The sequence below is a fragment of the Phacochoerus africanus genome, chromosome 2 (genome assembly GCF_016906955.1).
Source record: "Phacochoerus africanus isolate WHEZ1 chromosome 2, ROS_Pafr_v1, whole genome shotgun sequence".
NCBI classification, from domain to species: Eukaryota; Metazoa; Chordata; class Mammalia; order Artiodactyla; family Suidae; genus Phacochoerus; species Phacochoerus africanus.
In genome coordinates this window covers 133,215,010-133,236,062 of record NC_062545.1, presented here as the reverse complement: position 1 = coordinate 133,236,062, position 21,053 = coordinate 133,215,010, and the positions used below count along the sequence as shown (strand labels likewise).

Sequence of the window (21,053 nt, the reverse complement as noted above, 5' to 3'; positions counted from 1 at the left end):
CTTTTAAAAAAAAAAAAACAGTGTACATACCTTAACTTAAAAATACTTATTGCTGAAAAACGCTGAACATCATCTGAGCCTTCAGTGAGTCATAGTAGTAACCGATCACAGATCACCAGAACAAATATAATAATAGTGAAAAAGCTTAAAATAGTGCAAGAATTACCAAAATGTGACAAGAGACATGAAGTAACCAAATGTTGTTGGAAAAATGGCACTCATAGCCTTGCTTAATGCAACATTGCCCCAGACCTTCAATTTGTAAAAAACGAACAAACTGACAATGTAGCGTCTGTAAAGTGCAATAAAATGAGGTATCTCTGGGAGTTCCTGTTGTGGCGCAGTGGTTAACCTATCCGACTAGGAACCATGAGGTTGTGGGTTTGATCCCTGGCCTTGCTTAGTGGGTTGGAGATCCAGCGTTGCTGTGAGCTGTGGTGTAGGTTGCAGACGCGGCTCGGATCCCGTGTTGCTGTGGCTCTGGCATAGGCCGATGGTTACAGCTCCGATTAGACCCCTAGCTAGGAATCTCCATATGCCGCAGGAACGGCCTTAGAAAAGGCAAAAAGACAAAAAAAAAAAAAAAAGCAGTATCTCTGTTCTTAAATGCACCTACTGCAGTTTATTTTATTTTTTGTCTTTTTGTCTTTTTAGGGCCACACCTGTGGCATATGGAGGTTCACAGGCTAGGGGTCTAATCAGAGCTGTAGCTGCCAGCCTACACCACAGCCACAGCAATGCCAGATCTGAGCTGCATCTGTGACCTACACCACAGCTCACGGCTCCTTAACCCACTGAGCTAGGCCAGGGATAGAACCCGAAACTTCATGGTTCCTAGTTGGATTTGTTTCCGCTGTACCACAACAGGAACTCCAAAGAGCTGAATTTTTAATTGCATTTAATTTGAATTGAATTTAAGTAGCCGCATGTGGCTACTGGCTACCATGTTAGACACATAGATCTGGAGATGGGGTTTGCAGAGTCCAGGAGGAGAAGACTGAGTGGGGAATGGTGGTGGAGGCGGGGGAGTTGGGTAACTTTCCCATTAGCACCTTCAGCTCAGTTTCCAATAGAGTCAGATGTTGGACACAGAATGGGCTAGTAAGCAGGAGAAAATGGAGGGGTGAGAATTTTCTATGTCAGTCTTAAATTAAAGAAAAAATAATCATTGTCCAAATTTATTTTTAAGGCGAGAACGTCAATATTCTATGTGTAGTAGTGAAGATTCTCCTGGCTCTTGTGAAATCCTGTATTTCTCTGTTGGTAGTACTGATCAGCTCCTGGTGCACAAAGGGAAATGTATTGGTGAGTAAACTAGCTAAACTCATGTAAATTATTCTAATGACAAAAGTTAATTGTGAAGAGTTCCCTTGTGGCACAGCAGGTTAAGGATTCGTCATTGTCACTACAGTGGCTGGGTCACTGCTGTGGCACAGGTTGGATCCCAGGCCCCAAGAACTTCCACAGGTGCAGCCCCCCAAAAAAGAAAGTTAATCATGAGAACAGGTTAGAGTAGACACTGTGCTGTCTAGACCAGCACAGTCCAAGGAAGACTCTTTACTCTGATAGTCATTCTAGCTTCTGTTACTGATGACACTCAGCTTTTACCTTCTGTAAGGCGGAAATAAAAACTCAGGCTCTTGGAAAGATTGTTGGCAGAAAGATAATTTAAAATTTGTCATTGTTAGAATTAACCACACTTTTCAAAACCAAAATGGTTGAGATATTAGGACTCAGTAGAATTTTACATCATGTGCATCTATTGCTGATACAATATGTGTAACAAAAGGAGTTCTAATGCCTGTGAACTTTAATGGTCAGGTCTCATTTTATTAGTTTGTTATCCACATGCGTAGCATTTTCCTCCTTGGCATGCTGTAACTGACCAGGAAAACCACTTTGTTTTCTGTGTGTTTTATTTAGTAGTTTAGCCATCTTATTCAGCAGATGGCCATTTGAAGTGTTTACATTAAAATCAAGTTTTCAGTATCTACTCCCTTTGCCCTAGATGTACAGCAATTTTTATCAGTCACACAGATCATTTGCATATGGTAAATTTGACAACTAAGTTTAATTTCCATTCCCATGAATATTCTTAGCAGAGCGAACAGTAGCCAAATTATCTAAACTGAGTTTGCTTTCTTTTGGTGTCTTTTCTCCTTCCTCTTTGAGGAGATACAAATAAATAGGGGAGTTGCCAGAGAGAGGGCAGCAGGTGGAGGAAGAAGAAACCAAGTATCTGAAGAGTGATCTGGACACAACTTTGGCTGATTGAGGTAGCTGGTAGCAGGTTTCCACAGATGCACAGAGCTTATACTATTCAGACACAGTGACCATTTGGGCTGGTTCAAAACCTTGGTAGAAATGATTGCTTTTAGTCCTGAGACTGTCCTTGACTCTGAGGCATTTCTTTTTTTTTTTCTTTTTTTGCTTTTTAGGGCTGTGGAGGTTCCCAGGCTAGGGGTCCAATCAGAGCTGCAGCTGCCAGCCTATGCCATAGCCACAGCAGTGCCAGATCTGAGCCGCATCTGCGACCTACACCACAGCTCAGGGCAACCCCGGATCCTTAACCCACTGAATGAGGCCAGGGATCAAAGCTGCAACCTCATGGTTACTAGTTGGATTTGTTTCCTCTGAGCCACGATGGGAACTCCTCTAAGGCATTTCTAACTCGTGAATTGGCAGCATAAAACGCAATAACTTTTAATAACCTAGGGACATCAGGAAGGCAAATTAATTCAACAGCTTAATATCTTACCTTGGTCTCCTAGTCTCATTGGTGCTCATTAGGCAGATTCACCTTTGTTAATACCCTCATTAGGAGACACATTTGCAGTCTGAACTTTTTTTAAAAAAAACCACCAAGTAAATTATTTGTTTTCTCACAGCAGGTGTAGTTTTTAAAATATGTCCTAATTTTCTAAGAAATGCTTTTGTAAAAGATCAGCTCATTAATATTTGCTTTTCAATTTAATGCTGTTAGAAATAGAGGAAATCAAGACCTGCCCCATATATATTAAAGCACTATAGAGGCTTCTGTATAAATGATTTCTGTTAGCATATAGTAGAGCATCAGTCTCTGAGCTCCTTTAAACATGTTTTCCTTCAGCCTCATTGCAGTGTGTTCTTTTGTCCCCATCACACAAAAGCACCGAGAGGAGGGTGGCAGTGATAAAATTGTAATACAAAATAAAAACCCCACCAGCAAATATGAAATATCCTCTTAGTCCCAGTTAGGGAGATAAATATTCCAAGACATTACACCATATAATTCACAAATTCAATTAGGCTTTATGTCAGTGCCATAACCATTGTGTCTCCAGTGTGTACTGCACGTACCCATATTCCACAGGTTGCTTCCTTTGGTTGATAAATTTTCAAACATCAGGATTTTTTCCCCCTTAGCTAAGAGTGTCTGGAGTTATTTATGAATAGCATAACAAATCAGCTTGATTAAAATCTCTTAAATTGTCAGCATTTCTGTGAAGTAAAACTGCTTCTCTAGATGAGCTAGTCAGCCACATTTCCCTAAAGTATTTTTGCTAAGATCACTTTGTCTTATATATACAGGTGACTTCATCTTTCATTATGAAGATAATGTAGCACCATGGAGAACTATTATTTGTACACTAAGAGACGAAGAATACTGTATATCAAAGAATACTGATTGAACTGAGAATCAGTCAGTTCTCAATTGGGGCAATTTTGTCCCCTAGGGGACATTAGGTGACATCTGGAGATGTATTTGATGAGTAAGACTAGATTGGGTAAGACTCATTTTGTGGATAGAGGCCAAATATTCTGCTAAACATCTTACAGTGCACAAGACAACCCTCTTCAACAAAGGATTATCAAAGGACCAAATGTCAGTAGTGTCAAGGGTGAGAAACCCTGTGATATACTCTGTGATTTGGCAAATAGGAAAAAAGGGTAGAGGGAACTAGAAGACAAATAAAACAAAATGGTGATGGTATGGGATTTTCTTTGAGTTTTTTATTAAAATACAGTTGATTTAATTTTTAAATTTTTTAAAATTAAAGTATAGTTGATTTACAGTGGGTGATATTTTTCTCCATTTCTAACTTTTTGGTGATTTTCTATTATAGTCTTTAATAAAAATTTTTATTTTTGTAGATTTTTGAAAAATTTTGGTATTATAGAAATTTAGCTCTCCCAGGTACAGGTAGAAATCCTATGCCTATCACTAAATAAATGTTTTTCTTTTGCTTCAAATTTGAACTGTCATTTCTGGTTCCTTCCCACAAAGCCATTGGTCAGTTTGTGTTTACTGAGCATATTCATACTTCGTGTTTAAAAAAATCATTGGTGTATTCAAACCTCCAAGTTCCCAAAACCTGTTTTCACTGTGCACCCTACTCTACATGATGGCGCTGTCTTGCTGGACCTGCTTCTAAACTCCTTCTGTCCCATTAGTTAGTACTAGCCACATGGGATACACTACTGCACCAGCAGGCATGGTCATCAGAGGTAGACTGGTTATGAAAGTAACATTGTTAGTAATGGCTAGTAGAAGAAAACACTGGCCTGATACTAAGATCTCATTGCTAATTCTTGTCCCTTTGCAAAATTTAATATTATAGGGCTCAGAGTGTATTCTTAAATACTAAGCGGTGGTTACAAAAGAGCATGTGTTACATAAAATCACATTTTTCATAGTTAGTACATGGCATCCACTGTGGAACAAATGACTATCCTGTCTCTTTTTTTTTTTTTTAATGCCCACAGAAAATGTACCAGTGAGATTTAATTATATTTTCTTTCAACATGCAGGCAGTGATGAGCAGCTTGGGAAATTAATTTACAATGCTTTGGAAACAGCCACCGGCAGCTTTGTCTTATTGTATGAGTGGGTCCTTCAATGGCAGAAAAAAATGGGTCCGTTCCTTACCAGTCAAGAAAAAGAGAAGATTGATAAGTGCAAAAAGCAGGTAGGCATCCCAGATGGCTCACTGATCAAAAAGCCCAATCTCCAACTTAAGGAAGATGATGAAACAAAACAGCTCTGCATTTGATTGGCAAGCAAAGATGACCCAGTATGCCGAGAAAGCTGTTTAACCAGAGGGCATGGTAAAGGACCAGCACCTTCCTTACGGGTTTTCTCAGCCCCTGCTGCCTCTTTCAGAACTTTCACACAGCATGCTCAAAGCTTTCGTAGCTGCTTCTCAACCTCCTCCCCCCTTATTATTCTATTAGTAGCTCTCTATCCAGTTGGGACAAAGAGGGCTTCATAATTGTACTATTGGCAATTATTTGCATTTTCCCTAATCTGAAATATTGTTTCACAACTAAATTTTAAGCGACTGGAGGATTTTATAGTTCATTTATAATCCTGGGTTTAAAGAAAACATTTAGGAGTTCCCGTCGTGGCGCAGTGGTTAAGGAATCCAAGTAGGAACCATGAGGTTGCATGCGGGTTTGGTCCCTGGCCTTGCTCAGTGGGTTAACGATCCGGCGTTGCTGTGAGCTGTGGTGTAGATTGCAGACGCGGCACGGATCCCTCGTTGCTGTGGCTCTGGCGTAGGCCGGTCGGTGGCTACAGCTCCGATTAGACCCCTAGCCTGGGAACCCCCATATGCCACGGGAGCGGCCCAAGAAATGGCAAAAAGACAAAAAAAAAAAAAATAAAGAGAACATTTAATATTGCATATTGCAGTGTTACATAATAAATAAAGAGCGTATAAAACAGTAGGTAAGGCATTGTGTTTAGAAACGTATGTGTATTCCTATGACAAAAAGAAACACGAAGTAAATACACTGAAATCGTAACAGTTGTCTTTGGGTGGTACATTGGGTTTTTTTTCTTTTGTATTAGCACTTACTAAAATTTTGACAGTGAATATCTATATTTTTTTGGTAGCTCCCCCACCCAACTGCCACAGTTGGTGGGGACCATGGCATGGCACCAAGAGTTGTTTTTGTTTTTTGAGCTTTTTTTAGGGCCACACCTATGGCATATGAAAGTTCCTGGGCTAGGGGTAGAATAAGAGCTGGAGCTGGAGCCTGTGCCACAGCCACACTGGATCCAAGCCACATCTGCAACCTATGCTGAAACATGCAGCAATGCAGGATCCTTAACCCACTGAGCAAGGCCAGGGATCAAACCCAAGTTCTCATGGATACTATGTTGGGTTCTTAACCCACTGAACCACAACGGGAACTCCAGACAATGAATCTTTATAATCAGGAAAGTTTATTTTATTTTTCCTTTTAGGGTGGCACCCATGGCATATGGAAATTCCCAGGCTAGGGATTGAATCGGAGCTACAGCTGCCAGTCTACACCACAGCCACAGCAACACCAGATTCGAGCCATGTCTGTAACCTACACCACAGCTCATGGCAACGCCGGATCCTTAACCCACCGAGGGAGGCCAGGGATCGAACCTGCATCCTCATGGACCCTAGTCAGGTTTGTTACCACGGTGGCTCAGTGAGTTAAGGATCCAGCATTATCATTACAGCTGCTGTTCAATCCCTGATCTGGGAACTTGACCTGAGATTCCTGGTTCAGCCCTCCCTCCCCAAAGAAAATTTTAATGTGTCTTTTTTCTGGGGCTGTATCACAGAAGCTGCTTTTAAAAGCTGTCTCTCTTTTCCAACTAGTAGGTTGACTTTGTGGTTTAGGAGAGAATTTAGTGAAGAGCATTCTCCTTTTCTCCTTTGAAAGTACAGTTTCTATTAAGTATTTTACTGACCAACCCAGTATTGTTTTATGGAATTTTTTTCTGCATCAGATTCAAGGGACAGAAACAGAATTCAACTCACTGGTCAAACTGAGCCATCCGAACATAGTGCGCTACTTTGCAATGAACCTCAAAGAGCAAAATGATTCCATCGTGGTGGACATTTTAGTGGAGCACATGAATGGGGTCTCCCTCGCAGCCCACCTGAGCCATTCAGGCCCCATCCCTGTGCATCAGCTCCGCAGGTACGCAACCCAGCTCTTGTCAGGCCTCGATTATTTGCACAGCAATTCTGTGGTGCACAAGGTGCTCAGCGCATCGAATGTCTTGGTGGACGCAGAGGGCACCATCAAGATCACAGACTACAGCATTTCTAAGCGCCTGGCAGACATTTGCAAGGAGGATGTGTTTGAGCAAACCCGAGTTCGTTTTAGTGACAGTGCCCTACCTTATAAAACGGGGAAGAAAGGGGATGTCTGGCGGCTCGGCCTTCTGCTGCTCTCCCTCAGCCAAGGACAAGAGTGTGGCGAATACCCAGTGACCATCCCTAGTGACTTGCCAGCTGACTTTCAGGATTTCCTGAGGAAGTGAGTATCACTGAGATTCTCCCTGACTGCACTCTACTCCTCTACTTCTGCTTGTGCTGGGAGGTGCCAGATAGCTAAGTCCTATGTGTAAGCCAAAAAGTGACTATCAGGATTAGAGTTAATTCTTTGTTCTCTCAGTCCTTTCCCAGCCACATTGTTATGTTCTGTTTTCTCCCTTATGTTTATCATTCCTCTAACTCCCATGTTCTTCTGAATTTACTTGGGCTTAGTAATAGATTTTCAGACTACTTCTGGGTGTACCCTAGGAAGTCACTAGGGAGAGATGCCAAAATGCAATACCTCTCTGTCTTTGCTGCTGGTTCCTAAGGGGTCAAAGACAGGACCTTTCGCTTAGAAAACAGTTTAAGGAGTGCCATTCTGCCCCTTGTTCCTCTTAACCATTCTTCATTATCAGTGTCCCATTCAGCTGGAATTCCTTGCTCTAGCCAGAGAATTTTTTGACACCTATAAATTACAGGTATACATTTAATTACAGAGCCAAGTGGTTTTTTGTTTTCTTTGTTTTGAGGTGTGGTTGATTTACAGTATTGTTAGTTTCAGGTATATAGCATAGTGATTCAGTATTTTTGCAGATTATACTCCATTATAGGTCATTATAAAATAATGGCTGTAGTTCCCATATAGTATGTTCTTCTTGCTTATCTGTTTTATATGTAATAGTTTGTAGGTGTTAAAACCATACCCCTAATTTGTCCAAGTTTTATCCACTTTGAGACAGCCCTTATTGAGAGATTTTCCTGTGGCCAAAAGTCTTTGCCCAGGTCCCTCAGTTCAGTGATTTCTTTTTTTTTTTCTTTTTTAAGACTGCACCAGAGGAATATGGAGGGTTCCAGGCTAGGTGTCAAAACGGAGCTGTAGCTGCTAGCCACAGCCACACAGGATCCGAACCATGTCTACGACCTACACCACAGCTCAGAGCAATGCTAGATCCTTAACCCAATGAGAGGAGCCAGGGATCGAACCCACATTCTCACAGATACTAGTTCAGGTTCATACCACTGAGCCACAACAAGAACTCCAGTTCAGTGATTTCTAGTTTAGCCTTACCTCTGTTCTCAGTCCAAGCTACACCTAGGTTTTCTCAGTTTCTCTGTTAAATAAGATCCTTGCTCTCTGGGTTTTTCTAGATATTCTCCCACTTCAAGAGAAGTGGACTTGGATGGGTTTTTTCCCTACCTGACACTCTGTCTTCTCACCTTTTTTTCTTTTTCCCAGTCATTCATTTTTTCCTCACTTCATCACTCACTACATTTCTTTTCTTTTACCCTTTAGATTTCTTTTTCTGTTCCCAACCATCCCTACTGCCTTTCCTGTCACTCATTGTCTTAGCCATTACAGAAGTGATAGCAGCTGCACTTACATTTAAATAAGATGGATAGTTTCTGTGTACTATAAAATAGAAGTGGATGTGATATACATACAGTTGTAGAAAGTCTTTCTGGATGCTGGTTTTTTTTGGGTTTGTTTTTTTTTTTTTGGCTTTCTGTCTTTTCTAGGGCCGCACCCATGGCATATGGAGGTTCCCAGGCTATGGGTCTAATTGGAGCTGCAGCTGCCGGCCTACGACAGAGCCACAGCAACATCAGATCCAAGCCACGTCTGTGCAACCTACACCACAGCTCATGGCAATGCGGGATCCTTAACCCACTGATCAAGGCCAGGGATGGAACCTGCAACCTTATGGTTCCTAGTCGGATTTGTTAACCACTGAGCCATGATGGGAACCCCCTTTATTCCCTTCTTAAAGTATTAAACATCTAAGATTTCTAAAGAAATTTTTTATGATTTCTCTTAAGTGCCATAGGACTTTAAAAATATTTATAAATGCACCCTGACAATGAGGTTGACTAAAATGACATCAAAGGGAATATGGTGATAGAACCACTGAAGCAAAGACTCATTTTGTTCTTCAAAATGTCATCATTAGCTTTTGGCCCTTCCTCACTGATCAAGATTGAGTAAAGGTTAGCAATAGCATTATGTATTTTTAAAAACAACACTGAGAAGTTTAAGTAGAACATATTTTTCACATTTAATAGTAAAATGAGGAGTTTCCTGGTGGCTTAGCAGGTTAAGGATCTGATGTCACTGCTGTGGCTCAGATTACTGCAGTGGTATGGGATCAGTCCCTGGCCAAGGAACTTTCACATGCTGTAGGCAAGACAAAAAAAAAAAAAGTAAAATGAAGGACTCAGTAGCTAAAACGTTCCTAGTTCTCAGAGAAGAGCTCTAGTCTGTCGGTTTTGAACTTGAGATCAGCACTACTTCTTATTCTGTTAATAATGCGTCCTCTAGGCTGAGTCATATATTTCTCTCTCCCTGTTGTAGTTAAGAAGCAGCTCCAGGGAAGTGTTTTACTACCTTTGTTGTCCACCCCCAGTTAACAAAAGAAAAAAAAATATTCCCAGACCAGCATAGGAGTGGCATTTCATTTGTAGTAATTTTACTTCTTGGCGAACATTCTTTGGAGAAAGGTTTTGTTTAATCTCTGTGATGGGAAAGAGCCCTGACTCAGAGCCAGACAACCAGGTTCCTAGCCCACCTTTACCCCTTACAGGCTGAGCAACTTAAGTGCCCAATCCTGAATTTCCTCCCGTGGGAAAAAAAAAAAAAAAAAAATGGGGATAACAGTAAAGGTGTCTCTTGTTAAGTAATGAGGTGACTTTGGGAAAGCACCTACAGGTGGGGGCTGGTTGCCAGGGAAACCCAACTGCTTGACTTAGGGCTTTGGAACTTTTCAGTCCCACCCCCAACCTCAGTGGAGGGGAGAGGGGTTGGAGGTTGAATGGATCACGAGAGGCCAGTGATTTAATCAGTTGTGCATATATATATATATATATATATATATATATATATATATATATATATATATATATAGCAAAGCCTCCATTAAAAGCCAGAGAGGCGAGATTCAGAGAGCTTTGTGTTGGTGGACACATGGAGGCACCAAGAGGGCAAGGAGGTTCCAAGCCTCTTCCCAGATACCTTGTCCTGTGCCTTTCTTCCATCTGACTGTTTCTGAGTTATATCCTTTGTAAAACACTGGTAGTCTAGTAAGTAAAATGTCCGAGTTCTTCGAGCTGCTCTAGTACATTGAACCTAAGGAGGGAGGGCGTTGGACTCTGGTCTGCAGCCCATTGGTCAGAAGCACAGGTGGACAACCTGGACCTAGAATAGGTATCTCAAGTGGAGCTGAGGTGGAGCAGTCTTGTAGGACTGAGTCCTTAACCACTGGGATCTGATGCTGTCTCCAAGTAGATAGTGTTAGATTTGAGTTGAACTCTGAAACACCCCTCCCCACAGTAGAACTGGATACAGAAACTTTTATGTGGTCAGATGAAAAAAAGCAAGATGAATAATATGTACATGATGATGTCCTTTAAAAAAAATCAATATTCACAAATTAAAGCTATATGTCTTTTTTGGATGTTTATCTAAGGTTTTATTCTTACCAGTAATGCGTTAATATTTGCAAGGAGGAGGTATTTTACTGTTGTAATTTAATTAATTTTAGATTTAGGGGAAAATACAGTATCTTAGAGTAATGCTTTTGTTGCAATCTTTTTTTTTTTTTTTTGGCTTTTTAGGTCTGCACCTGTGGCACATGGAAGTTCCCAGGTTAGGGATACAACAGGAGCTACAGCTGGAGGCCTAGGCCACAGCCACAGCAACATGGGATCCAAACCGTGTCATGACCTACAGCTCATGACAACACTGGATCCTTAACCCACTGAGCAAGGCCAGGAATCACACAAGCATCCTTATGGATACTAGTCAGGTTTGTTACCGCTGAGCCACAACGGGAACTCCTTTTGTTGCAATCTTTTCTTGCTCTCTCAAGGTATGAAATTAGGAGTGCTTTACTTTTTAGTACTGTGACATGAAAAAATTAAATGTTATCCTTTATGATGCTCTCTGTCATCACTTTAGGAGTACAGATTTTAAGTCCATAATTCACAATGACTTATAATTAGGGTCAAGTGCTACCAAGCAGTGCTACTCAGGTCATTGTTATGAAAGCCAACCGGCTTAGTTTAGTTAGAACAGTGGCTCTCAGACTTTCTCTTGGGTTGAAACCACCTGGAGAGCTTGTTAAAGCACAGGTGACTGCTCAACCCCCAGATTTGCTCATTTACTGGGACTGGGGTGGAGAAGAATTTGTAGTTCTAATAAATTCCCATGTGATACTGATGCTGCTGGTCAAGGACCCAGCTCTAAAAAAGCACTGGGTGAAATGTATAGCTTGTTTTCATTCATTTAACAAGTTGCAAGTGATTAGTTTCAAGGAATGATAAGTAAAAAAAAGTGATAAAATGTAACTTTCAAAAAGTCATTCTTAATTGTCACCAACATACTTCATACTGTGATGAACATGCTTTATCTAAAGTTTATCATATTGGGCCACAACCTGTGATCAGCTATCTGATTTGCTTATCCTTTAGGAACTTTTATTTATGACTGGTCCCCAGAAAGGCTTAGTTTAGCATGATAAGTCATTAATCTGTTAGTGGGAATGAAAATTCATAACCTACTTGTGCTATCTTAACCTAGACTTCTAAAAATGTCATTCCATGAAGGTCAGTCTTCCTGCCTCTAGAGACTGTACCTTTTTTTTTTTTTTTTTTTAATTCACCCACTTATACCCAGCCTGGTTTTCAGCATGTAAATCCTGCAGGGATGTTTAATGAAATTCACTTATGAGTGGACTTAGGTTCATAAGTAAAATGAATTCTCTAATGTGTATCTTTTAAAAATAAGCCCATAGTTCAAAGCCTTGGCTTAATTAGCATTTATTTTGTGTCTTGCTGAGATTCTTTTTTTCTCTCTCACTGAGGTGTGTCTGCTTAGATGATAAGGAAAGATGGAGTCCTCAGCAGTTATTAAAACACAGCTTTATAAATCCTCAGCCCAAAATGCCTTTACTGGAACAAAGTCCTGAAGGTGAGTCTGTTAGCGTTCTTTTCTTATAGCCTATTTGACATAAATTATTTTGAAAGTATTTGTAAACCTAAGGCTGGAAGTGACTGCATGGATCATTTATTTTATCTATTTTATGCTGAGCTATCTATAAATGCATTCATTCAACATGTGCATGAAAGCGTTTTAACACCTTCCTGGTTTTTCCCATCTCTTGTATTGTATTGTATGGTATTTTTTAAGGCATTTGGAAGTTCCCAGGCTAGGGGTTGAATCAGAGCTACAGCTGCCATCCTACGCCACAGCAATGTCAGAACCCAGCCTCGTCTGTGACCTACATCACAGCTCACAGCAACGCCAGATTCTTAACCCACTAAGCAAGGCCAGGGATTGAACCTTCGACCTTATGGATGCTAGTTGGGTTTATTTCTGCTGAGCCAGGACAGGAACTCCTTTCCTGTCTCTTCTGATGGAGTCTCCAGTGGTTAGCCTCTTAGTGTTGAGTAACCCTTCTTGGGCACGTCACTCTTACAGCTATGAAACTAGATTTCCCTACTGTTATTCAAGCATCAGATGAAGGAACCTCAGTAGAGATTGAGCTTGGCTTCTAGCTCTATTGTTCAGTCATTTCTTTCCTCTTAGTTACCCCTCCCTGAAAACTAGGGCAAACTGTATATTTCTACCTGCTTGAAGAAGGACAAGGTGAGGAAAGCCTTAAAAGGCCTGCCAGACAAGAGAGATTTTTTCAAACTCCCAGTCCCTGGTTGTGGCCCCTTCCTCCCACCCTTGCATCGTGGTTATTGGATGTTGCAGCCCTTCCTATATTTCTAATGCCTCAGTTGCCTCTGCCTTTTGTTTTCTGTCAGATTCTGGAGGACAAGATTACTTGGAGACTGTCATTCCTAGCAACCAGCCACCCAGTGCTGCGTTCTTCAGTGAGACACAGAGACAGTTTTCCCGCTATTTCATTGAGTTTGAAGAATTGCAGCTTCTTGGCAAAGGAGCTTTTGGAGCTGTCATCAAGGTGTGGTCCTGAGTTGTCCCCAGTCCCTTTTTGAGCTCTTTCTCTGTTCCATTTCTGCAGACTTATGGACTGCTATTTTGAGAATAGGGAGGGAAGTGAATAAGACCATTTGAAACTATCATCAGCCTCCCCTTCGTGGAGTTAAAGGCTTTATTTAAGGTTATACTGGACACATTAAGAACGCATCATTTCCTCTTCCCTCTCCCGATGCAGTACATTAACGTGAAAATCACATGATTATAAGGGCACTTCAAGTGGAGTCAAGACCTCTACACAAAGAACATTTTTGTGTGCTTTGGTTCGGAAAGAAAATTGTTCTCTCTTGCTCGCATTTGCTTTTAGAGCTGCTGTAGCTAAAAGGGTGATGGGGTTAGAACCGAAATGGAATTCAGACTGGGAAATGGCCCCAGATGGTCTTTGATGGCTTTTATTTTCTAGCTCTTATTGAGATGGAAAACTACTGATGTGTACCGAAGATGTGCTGCTGTTAGTCTTGCCTTCTTCATTCCAGGCTCTTCGGGTGACCTTTATTATCATCTGCCCCTGGGGAGAGAGATTTCAGCTGTTATTGTATAATTAAGCATTTTGTCTGAATTTAGGAGACCCAGATTACTGTTATCAAATCCATATGAGATTTGTGTCATCTTACACATAAGAAGGTGGCCCACTACTAGTAGGGCATGTGTCTGTTTAGAATTCTGAGAGTATTATTAGGAAGCGGTATTTATATTACTAGAGAAGGCCTTTTACACTGAAGAAAGAATGAAAGTAGTTTTTCTGTGGTAGTCAAGGACAGAAAGACAAACTTAAGCAAGTTTTCCAAAAGGAAGTCATAGTAGCACAGGAAATTTTCAACTTTCTTCTTGAAAGTAGAGACATTACAATTGAGTGATTAAATAGATCTACTTTGGGCAGGCAGATATCCTTTTCAGGTAATCATGGTTATCTTTAAGAGGAGTGGATAATGGGAGTTCCCGTAGTGGCTCAGTGGTTAACGAATCCGATTAGGAAACATGAGGTTGCAGGTTCGATCCCTGGCCTCGATCAGTGGGTTAAGGATCTGGCGTTGCCGTGAGCTGTGGTGTAGGTCACAGACGCAGCTCGGATCCCGTGTTGCTGTGGCTCTGGCGTAGGCCGGCGGCTACAGCTCCGATTCAGCTCCTAGCCTGGGAACCTCCATATGCTGAGGGAGTGGCCCAAGAAATGGCAAAAAGAAAAAAAAAAAAGGAGTGGATAATTGAAGTATATATTATCCCTTTAATTCACACCATAATTTTGATCAACTCCCTTTAACTTCTTTATAGTTTAGAATCTTGAATGCAAAACATGATCAAACTTCCTTTCCTTACAAGTACTTAAAAAGTGCCTAGTAAAGTTCATATAACCTTAGTAACTTAAACCTTCATGTTTTTCTTGTGGTTTCTCCCTATGAGAACCCCAGAGCCTTCACATCCCACCTCTATTTTCAGGTTAAGGCCATCTCCTTAAAGATCTAGCATTTCATTAGCAGTTGGACCCATTACTGTTGATGTACTTTTTTGGGGAAAGGGCTGAGCCTGAGGCATGCAGAAGTTCCTGGGCCAGGGCTCAAACCCTCATCACTGCACTGACAGTGCCAGATCCTTAACCTACTGAACCACAGGCAAAAAACCCACCTATGCATTTTAATAAATGAATTCCTAGGAGTTCCCAGTCAAGGACATAGTGCTTACCAAACCAGACTTGAGTCAGCTCACCCAAGTGCAATAACGACAATCTGCTGACACTGGGATGTATTTAAGGAAAGTGCAGGATTTATTGCAGGTGCCAAGCATGGAGTAAGGGCAGCTCATGCCCAAGAGACCCAAACTCCCCAGTGGATTCCAAGGGAGCGTTTTTTAAAGTCAAGATGAGGGAGAGGGTCACAGGGTGTTATGATCAGCTCATGCACAGTTCTCTGATTGTTTGATGGTGAAGTAACAGGATAGTGTCAGGAGTTAACATCATCAGTCCTCAGGCTCCAACTGGTCTGCTCATCATGCAGTTCCTTTCTTCCATCTGGTGGCAGTTTTAGTTGTAGTATTTATAAAAAAAAACTCAGGAATGTGCATTGTTATCTATGTTCTTCAGGAAAGAACTAAAGATTCTGTGACTACTACATGGCAAATTCACTTTTTATATTGTTACCAGTTATCTTGGCCCAGTTGCCATTTTTTTCTTACTAAATGTTCACATTCTTCCGGTCATTGTTGAGTCAGCCTTTCCTGACACAGGGGAGGCCTGGGAGATGAAAGAGTTTTTTTGTTTGTTTGTTTGTGTCTTTTTTACCATTTCTTGGGCCACGCCTGTGGCATATGGAGGTTCCCAGGCTAGGGGTCGAATTGGAGCTGTAGCTGCCGGCCTACGCGAGAGCCACAGCAACGCGGGATCCGAGCCGAGTCTGCAACCTACACCACAGCTCACAGCAACGCCGGATCATTAACCCACTGAGCAAGGCCAGGGACTGAACCCGCAACCTCATGGTTCCTAGTCGGATTCGTTAACCACTGTGCCACGATGGGAACTCCAAGACTAAAGTTTTTTTTACAAGTGGGCATTGGACTTAGGGGCACCTGTCCCAGGAAGGGTCCTACGTGGTTACAATAGCATATGTGATGTGTACTGAAACTTGAGTTTGGGAGACAGTGCCAAAACTTCCCCATGGCTTCCACTCTCTTAACATAGCAGTAAAAGAACACAGTGCGGTCATTTTGGGGGGAGCACATTTCCTAGTTGAGGCTGCGTGCCAGGTGGTTCACACCTTGTCTTTTAATCTCATGACATTCTTATAAAATAGGTTCATAATTACCCCCATTTTCTAGATGAGGGAACTGAGGCTCAGAAGTTACATCATTTTCCTGAGGTTACATACATCAACTAAGAGATTTCAACCAGCATTCAGACCAACACCTGTTTTACTCAAAAACATGTTTCTCACCACTATCTAAGAAAGATACTCTGAAACTCAATTTTATAGTATTCCTTTCTCATTCCTAAGAGTAGTTTTGGGTATAGAAAGTAAAGCCTCTTGATGCTCTATTTTGTCTTTTGTAACCAACTAGTTTCTCCCTCTGGTAATGGTCAGGTTGTTGGTTTTCATCACTTCAATTGACCTGCATGGTTGGGACTAGAATGTTAACAAAATTGTATAAAAAATACTTTGGGCAACCCAGTTGTATAGTGAAACTGCCTCTATGGATGCCTCTATGTAGGCTATGGAGATTTGCCTTTGAAACATTTTCTTGAATTTTTCTTGTGTTTTTCTTTTATTCTTAATTGTATTATTCTGGTTTCCTTACATGACCTCAGTTGTAATTCTTCGGTCCTAGTAACAAAATCAGTGGGCAATCATTGTGTTAATGCCATTTGCTTTTATTTACTAAGCACCAGTCTCTGTGAGGCTTTGACACAGGTACTTTACTCACATCATTTCATTTAGTCTCACAGTCACCTTTGAGGTAAGGGAAGTGGCAAAATGCCATTTCATAGATTTAAAAACTGAGTTTCAAGGAAATTAAGTCATTTGCTCAAGCTCTAATAAGTTGAGAATTAGAATTCGCACACAGGTCTTTAAAACTGTTGGAGTTGAGTTTGTGTTTTAGTGACTTTAAGTGTAAAAAAAATTTGGAGAGAAACTAAAATCATCTTCTAAAACTTTACACTGAGTTTAGAAAATAAATTTTTTTAAAACAAGGTTGAAAAGGCGACGAGGTTTAATTGGAAATTTAGATAGCAGATGTGATATTGGAAAAGCAAGGATGTAAATGTCAATAAAATGAATGATTAAAATGGAGATTATTTCCCCCCATCCCCACCTCCAGAGTCTTTTAGCAAGCTGAGTACATTCTAGTTTGGGATGAGATGTTTTCTCAGTTTTTGGCAGTCAAGACTTCCTTCAAGCTTAAGAGCTGCAGACATGGTGACTCACAACTCTGGGTTCCCCTTGGGAGGGGACAGATGACCCAGTGTGAATGCCAATCTGCGAGGGGTTTCAGAGTGGCTGACCTACCGGCTCCTCTACCTTCCCACTCCACAGGTGCAGAACAAGCTGGACGGCTGCTGCTACGCAGTGAAGCGCATCCCCATCAACCCGGCCAGCAGGCACTTCCGCAGGATCAAGGGCGAGGTGACGCTGCTGTCGCGCCTGCACCATGAGAACATCGTGCGCTACTACAATGCCTGGATAGAGAGGCATGAGCGGCCGGTGGGACCTGCGACGCCGCCCCCGGACGCGGGGCCCCAGGCCCGGGACGAACGAGCCTTGCCCCAGCCGCTGGCAGGCACCAACGACACAGACGGCCTGGGTAGTGTGGAGGCGGCGGCACCGCCGCCCATCCTTAGCAGCTCGGTGGAGTGGAGCACGTCGGGCGAGCGCTCCGCCAGCGCCCGCTTCCCTGCCTCTGGCCCGGGCTCCAGCAGCGATGAGGACGATGACGAGGAGGAGCATGAGGGCGTCTTTTCACAGTCCTTCCTGTAAGAGCTTCCGTGCCCTTAAGTCTGGTCCCCCTTGAGACCTCACCAGGGAAGCGGGAGTCAGTTACAAATACAGTCTGGCAGACCATGTTGAAATATATGGATATAGAACTAATTTTTAGAGAATAACCAAATTCAGTCCAGAGGTTTTTCTCTCTCTCTCACACACCCACACACACACCCACCCAAATCTAAAGAGATCTCCAAAATCCAAGCCCTGGAAAAAGGAAAAATAGAAATTTCTTCCAGTCCCTCCATCTTAAAACATCTATTAAGATTTCTCAAAGAGTGTTCTTTTTAGATAAAGGCTTCCAGTTCCATGGAACATACAGGTCCTAATTTGGAGTCTTCACATAAGGCCTACTGCAGTTCTAAAAAGGGTTACCACACCAATAATTATGATCTTAAAAGTTTAATGCAGCTCAGAATCCACCCAGGTCATTTACTTTCATGGTTTTATTTCATTGTATCCAACTGGATACAGTTTATCATAACTCTTAGCTATTGAAGTATAACAGGGAATTTGATTTCTTTAGTCTTTCTCTATTTCTCTTTTTAAGACCTGCTTCAGATTCTGACAGTGACATCATCTTTGACAATGACGATGAGAACAGTAAAAGTCAGAATCAGGTAAATATATAAATAGAAATTACGCTATTTTATTTATCATGGGGTGGGTACATAAACAAATGTTTAATGTTATAAGCTTCAGGTAAAATAGTAAAGCCTTCATCTTTTATGCAAATATAGGAACTATCAATTTTAAAACATTTAAAATATGCTACTCATATGTTTACCAATAGGTCTTAATTTATCCACATAATAAATTATGCTTTTAGAAGAGATGGATAAATTGACATGCTGGGGGTTTCTTTGTTTTGCTTTTGGTGAAACCATTTTCTGGAGGATTTGGGGAAACATTGTGTGGTCGGGGATGAGGATAATGGAAATTAGTTAAATAGACAGCCTGATTATGGAGTTCTGTGGGTCTCTCTCAAATCAGTTAATCTTGATTACTTGCTCTCATAAACTGTCCTCCAGAACAGCATTTAATACTGTGGGTCATGATCCTGTAATGGGTTTTGAAATGTTTTGAGGGTTACAGCCAGCTTTATTTTATTTTTAATGCTGTAGAGAGAAGTGTAGAATACCAAATACATCTCAGTATTACAGGTTAACTCTGTGATGTAAAATACCTGGTGGTCTGAAAGATTTGAAAAACACTGCTCTAGGCCTTGGACCCCACTCACTTCTCAATCTTCCTCCACCCAGGGCAGCAGAGCCCCTCAGTGCTGATGCATGGAGTTCAGGGTGAAGCTTTTGTGTTAACTTCCACGGCTATCAGTTGTTGCTATAGAGAAACTTGCTGCAACCAGGGATTGGATGCAATGCGTTTATTACCAGGAGTAAATATGTAATTACAAGCAGTTATAAGGATGCATTCACAGTAGATAAAGAAAAGTCTACACATAGGTCCTCTTAGAGAAGCAGTTAAATTGGTTTGAATGAGGCTTGAATGCATTAGCCAGCATTTTTTAAAGTACTTCCGTTTTCTATTAAAATCCCCTTAAGCCCCTGAGGAAGTTTAAGGAATAATAGCATAAATAATCTAAACTACTCCTTCGGTTTTAGCATTAGTTTTGCATTTAATTATTATGGGGGCACCAAATTTACAATTCTGGTTTTGCTTGATTAAGGGAACTATCCCATGGGTATTCTAATTGATGGGTAGAAGCCTCTAAGAGATTAACAATCTTCTACAGATAGTCCCCAGAATAAATAAATGATTCGAGAGTAGAACCTGACTGTTCCAGAGCAGAAGGTTTTTTTTTTCTTCAATGAAGAAAAAGTACTGGAAAACGTTTCCACACCAGAAAAATGCAAATCAGGAACAGTTAAATGCTACCTAATGCTTTTTCCATACTTTTGGGTAGGAGGCAATATTTAAATGTCTAGTCTTTTTAGGGCTGCACCTACAGCACATGGAGATTCCCAGGCTAGGGGTTGAATCAGAGCTGCCACTGCCAGCCTATGCCACAGCCACAGCAACACAAGATCCGAGCCACGTCTGCGACCTATACCACAGTTCACGGCAATACCAGATCCTTAACCCATTGAGTAAGGCCAGGGGTTGAACCTGAGTCCTTATTGATGCTAGTCAGATTTGTTTCCACTGCACCACAATGGGAACTCCCTTTTTTTTTTTTTTTTTTTTTCAGGGGACATGAGTTTAAAAAAAAAAAAAAATAGCTGCAGGGGACACACAGACTAACCATACGGAAAAGTAGCCTAGGAGCCTGGTCACCCTAAGTGGCAGCTTGTTGGTTGGTTTTCAATGCCACCTTCAAAAGGCAAGGTGGCCTTTACATGTAATATGATTACATTTAAATTGTTTTAGCTCAAGACGGATTTCTCATCTTTTATTTCCAAAGTAAGCCTATCATCAAAGAAAGGCATTCCGATAAAATTTAAGTCTTAAAATATTAGTCTGCATCCATTCTACCCTTCTTAGCCATAGAAAGATATCAGTGGTAAGAAGGAATTGACTTGAATACCTACCTGTTTCCTATTTACCCCATCATTGTTCTATACCAGAACAGACTTGCAACTATACAGTAAATCCTGGTATTAGCAAAATTGCCTTTTAAACACTGTCAGTGTTCTGCTCATTGACCCCCCCTCTGAGGCAGCAGGATAGTCATGTGTGTGATGGGGTGGGCACAAATGACTTGATGATGGTGGTGATGTGGTTTCATTTCAGCCCCATTGTGAGTTCTCATGTGCTCCTCTTGGTTTAGGATGAAGACTGCAATGGAGAGAACAGTTGCCATGAAAGTGAGCCACCGGCAACCACTGAGGCCGTGCACTACCTCTATATCCAGGTGAGGCCCCAGCATGCAGCTCAGTGGCATGGCAGCTGCCAGTAGTTGCTGGTGGGGAGGTTTAGGGAGGTGAGAGCAAGAAAGCAGGCAGAAGAGGGCTCACCAGCCCTGCTAAGAGTAATTGTCCAGAGAGGATTGTAGCATGGAGGCCCTTTCTCCCAGCCTTAAACTCCTGTGCCATATCAGGAGATGCCATAGGGCATTGGTTATGGGAACCAGGCTAACATAGGCTGGGTAAGTTCACATCTGGTATCCACACAGCTATGAGAGCTCAGGCAGGGTTCTTCAGCATTCTGTGTCCCAGGTTCCACAGTTGTAAATGAAACAAAAGCAATTACCTCAATGATTTATGAAGGATAAAAGAAGTAATGTTTGTGGGAGTTCCCTGGTGGCTTAGCAGGTTAAGGATCTGGTATTGTCACTGCTAT

General features: G+C 41.6%; 1 protein-coding gene across 4 annotated transcripts in view; it reads left to right on the top strand.

Moving 5' to 3' along the window:
* The window catches only part of EIF2AK4 (eukaryotic translation initiation factor 2 alpha kinase 4), a 102,838-nt gene that overhangs the window by 32,585 nt on the left and 49,200 nt on the right, over nt 1–21,053 (top strand). For 3 of the 4 annotated variants that reach the window (XM_047766740.1, XM_047766738.1, XM_047766739.1), the window contains exons 7-14: nt 1,190–1,305; nt 4,792–4,949; nt 6,755–7,290; nt 12,146–12,252; nt 13,095–13,252; nt 17,307–17,743; nt 18,304–18,373; nt 20,542–20,625. In XM_047766740.1, the coding sequence (XP_047622696.1) occupies nt 1,190–1,305; nt 4,792–4,949; nt 6,755–7,290; nt 12,146–12,252; nt 13,095–13,252; nt 17,307–17,743; nt 18,304–18,373; nt 20,542–20,625 (1,666 nt within the window). The remainder of the gene's footprint in view (nt 1–1,189; nt 1,306–4,791; nt 4,950–6,754; nt 7,291–12,145; nt 12,253–13,094; nt 13,253–17,306; nt 17,744–18,303; nt 18,374–20,541; nt 20,626–21,053) is intronic. The other variant, XM_047766741.1, reaches the window with a different exon arrangement.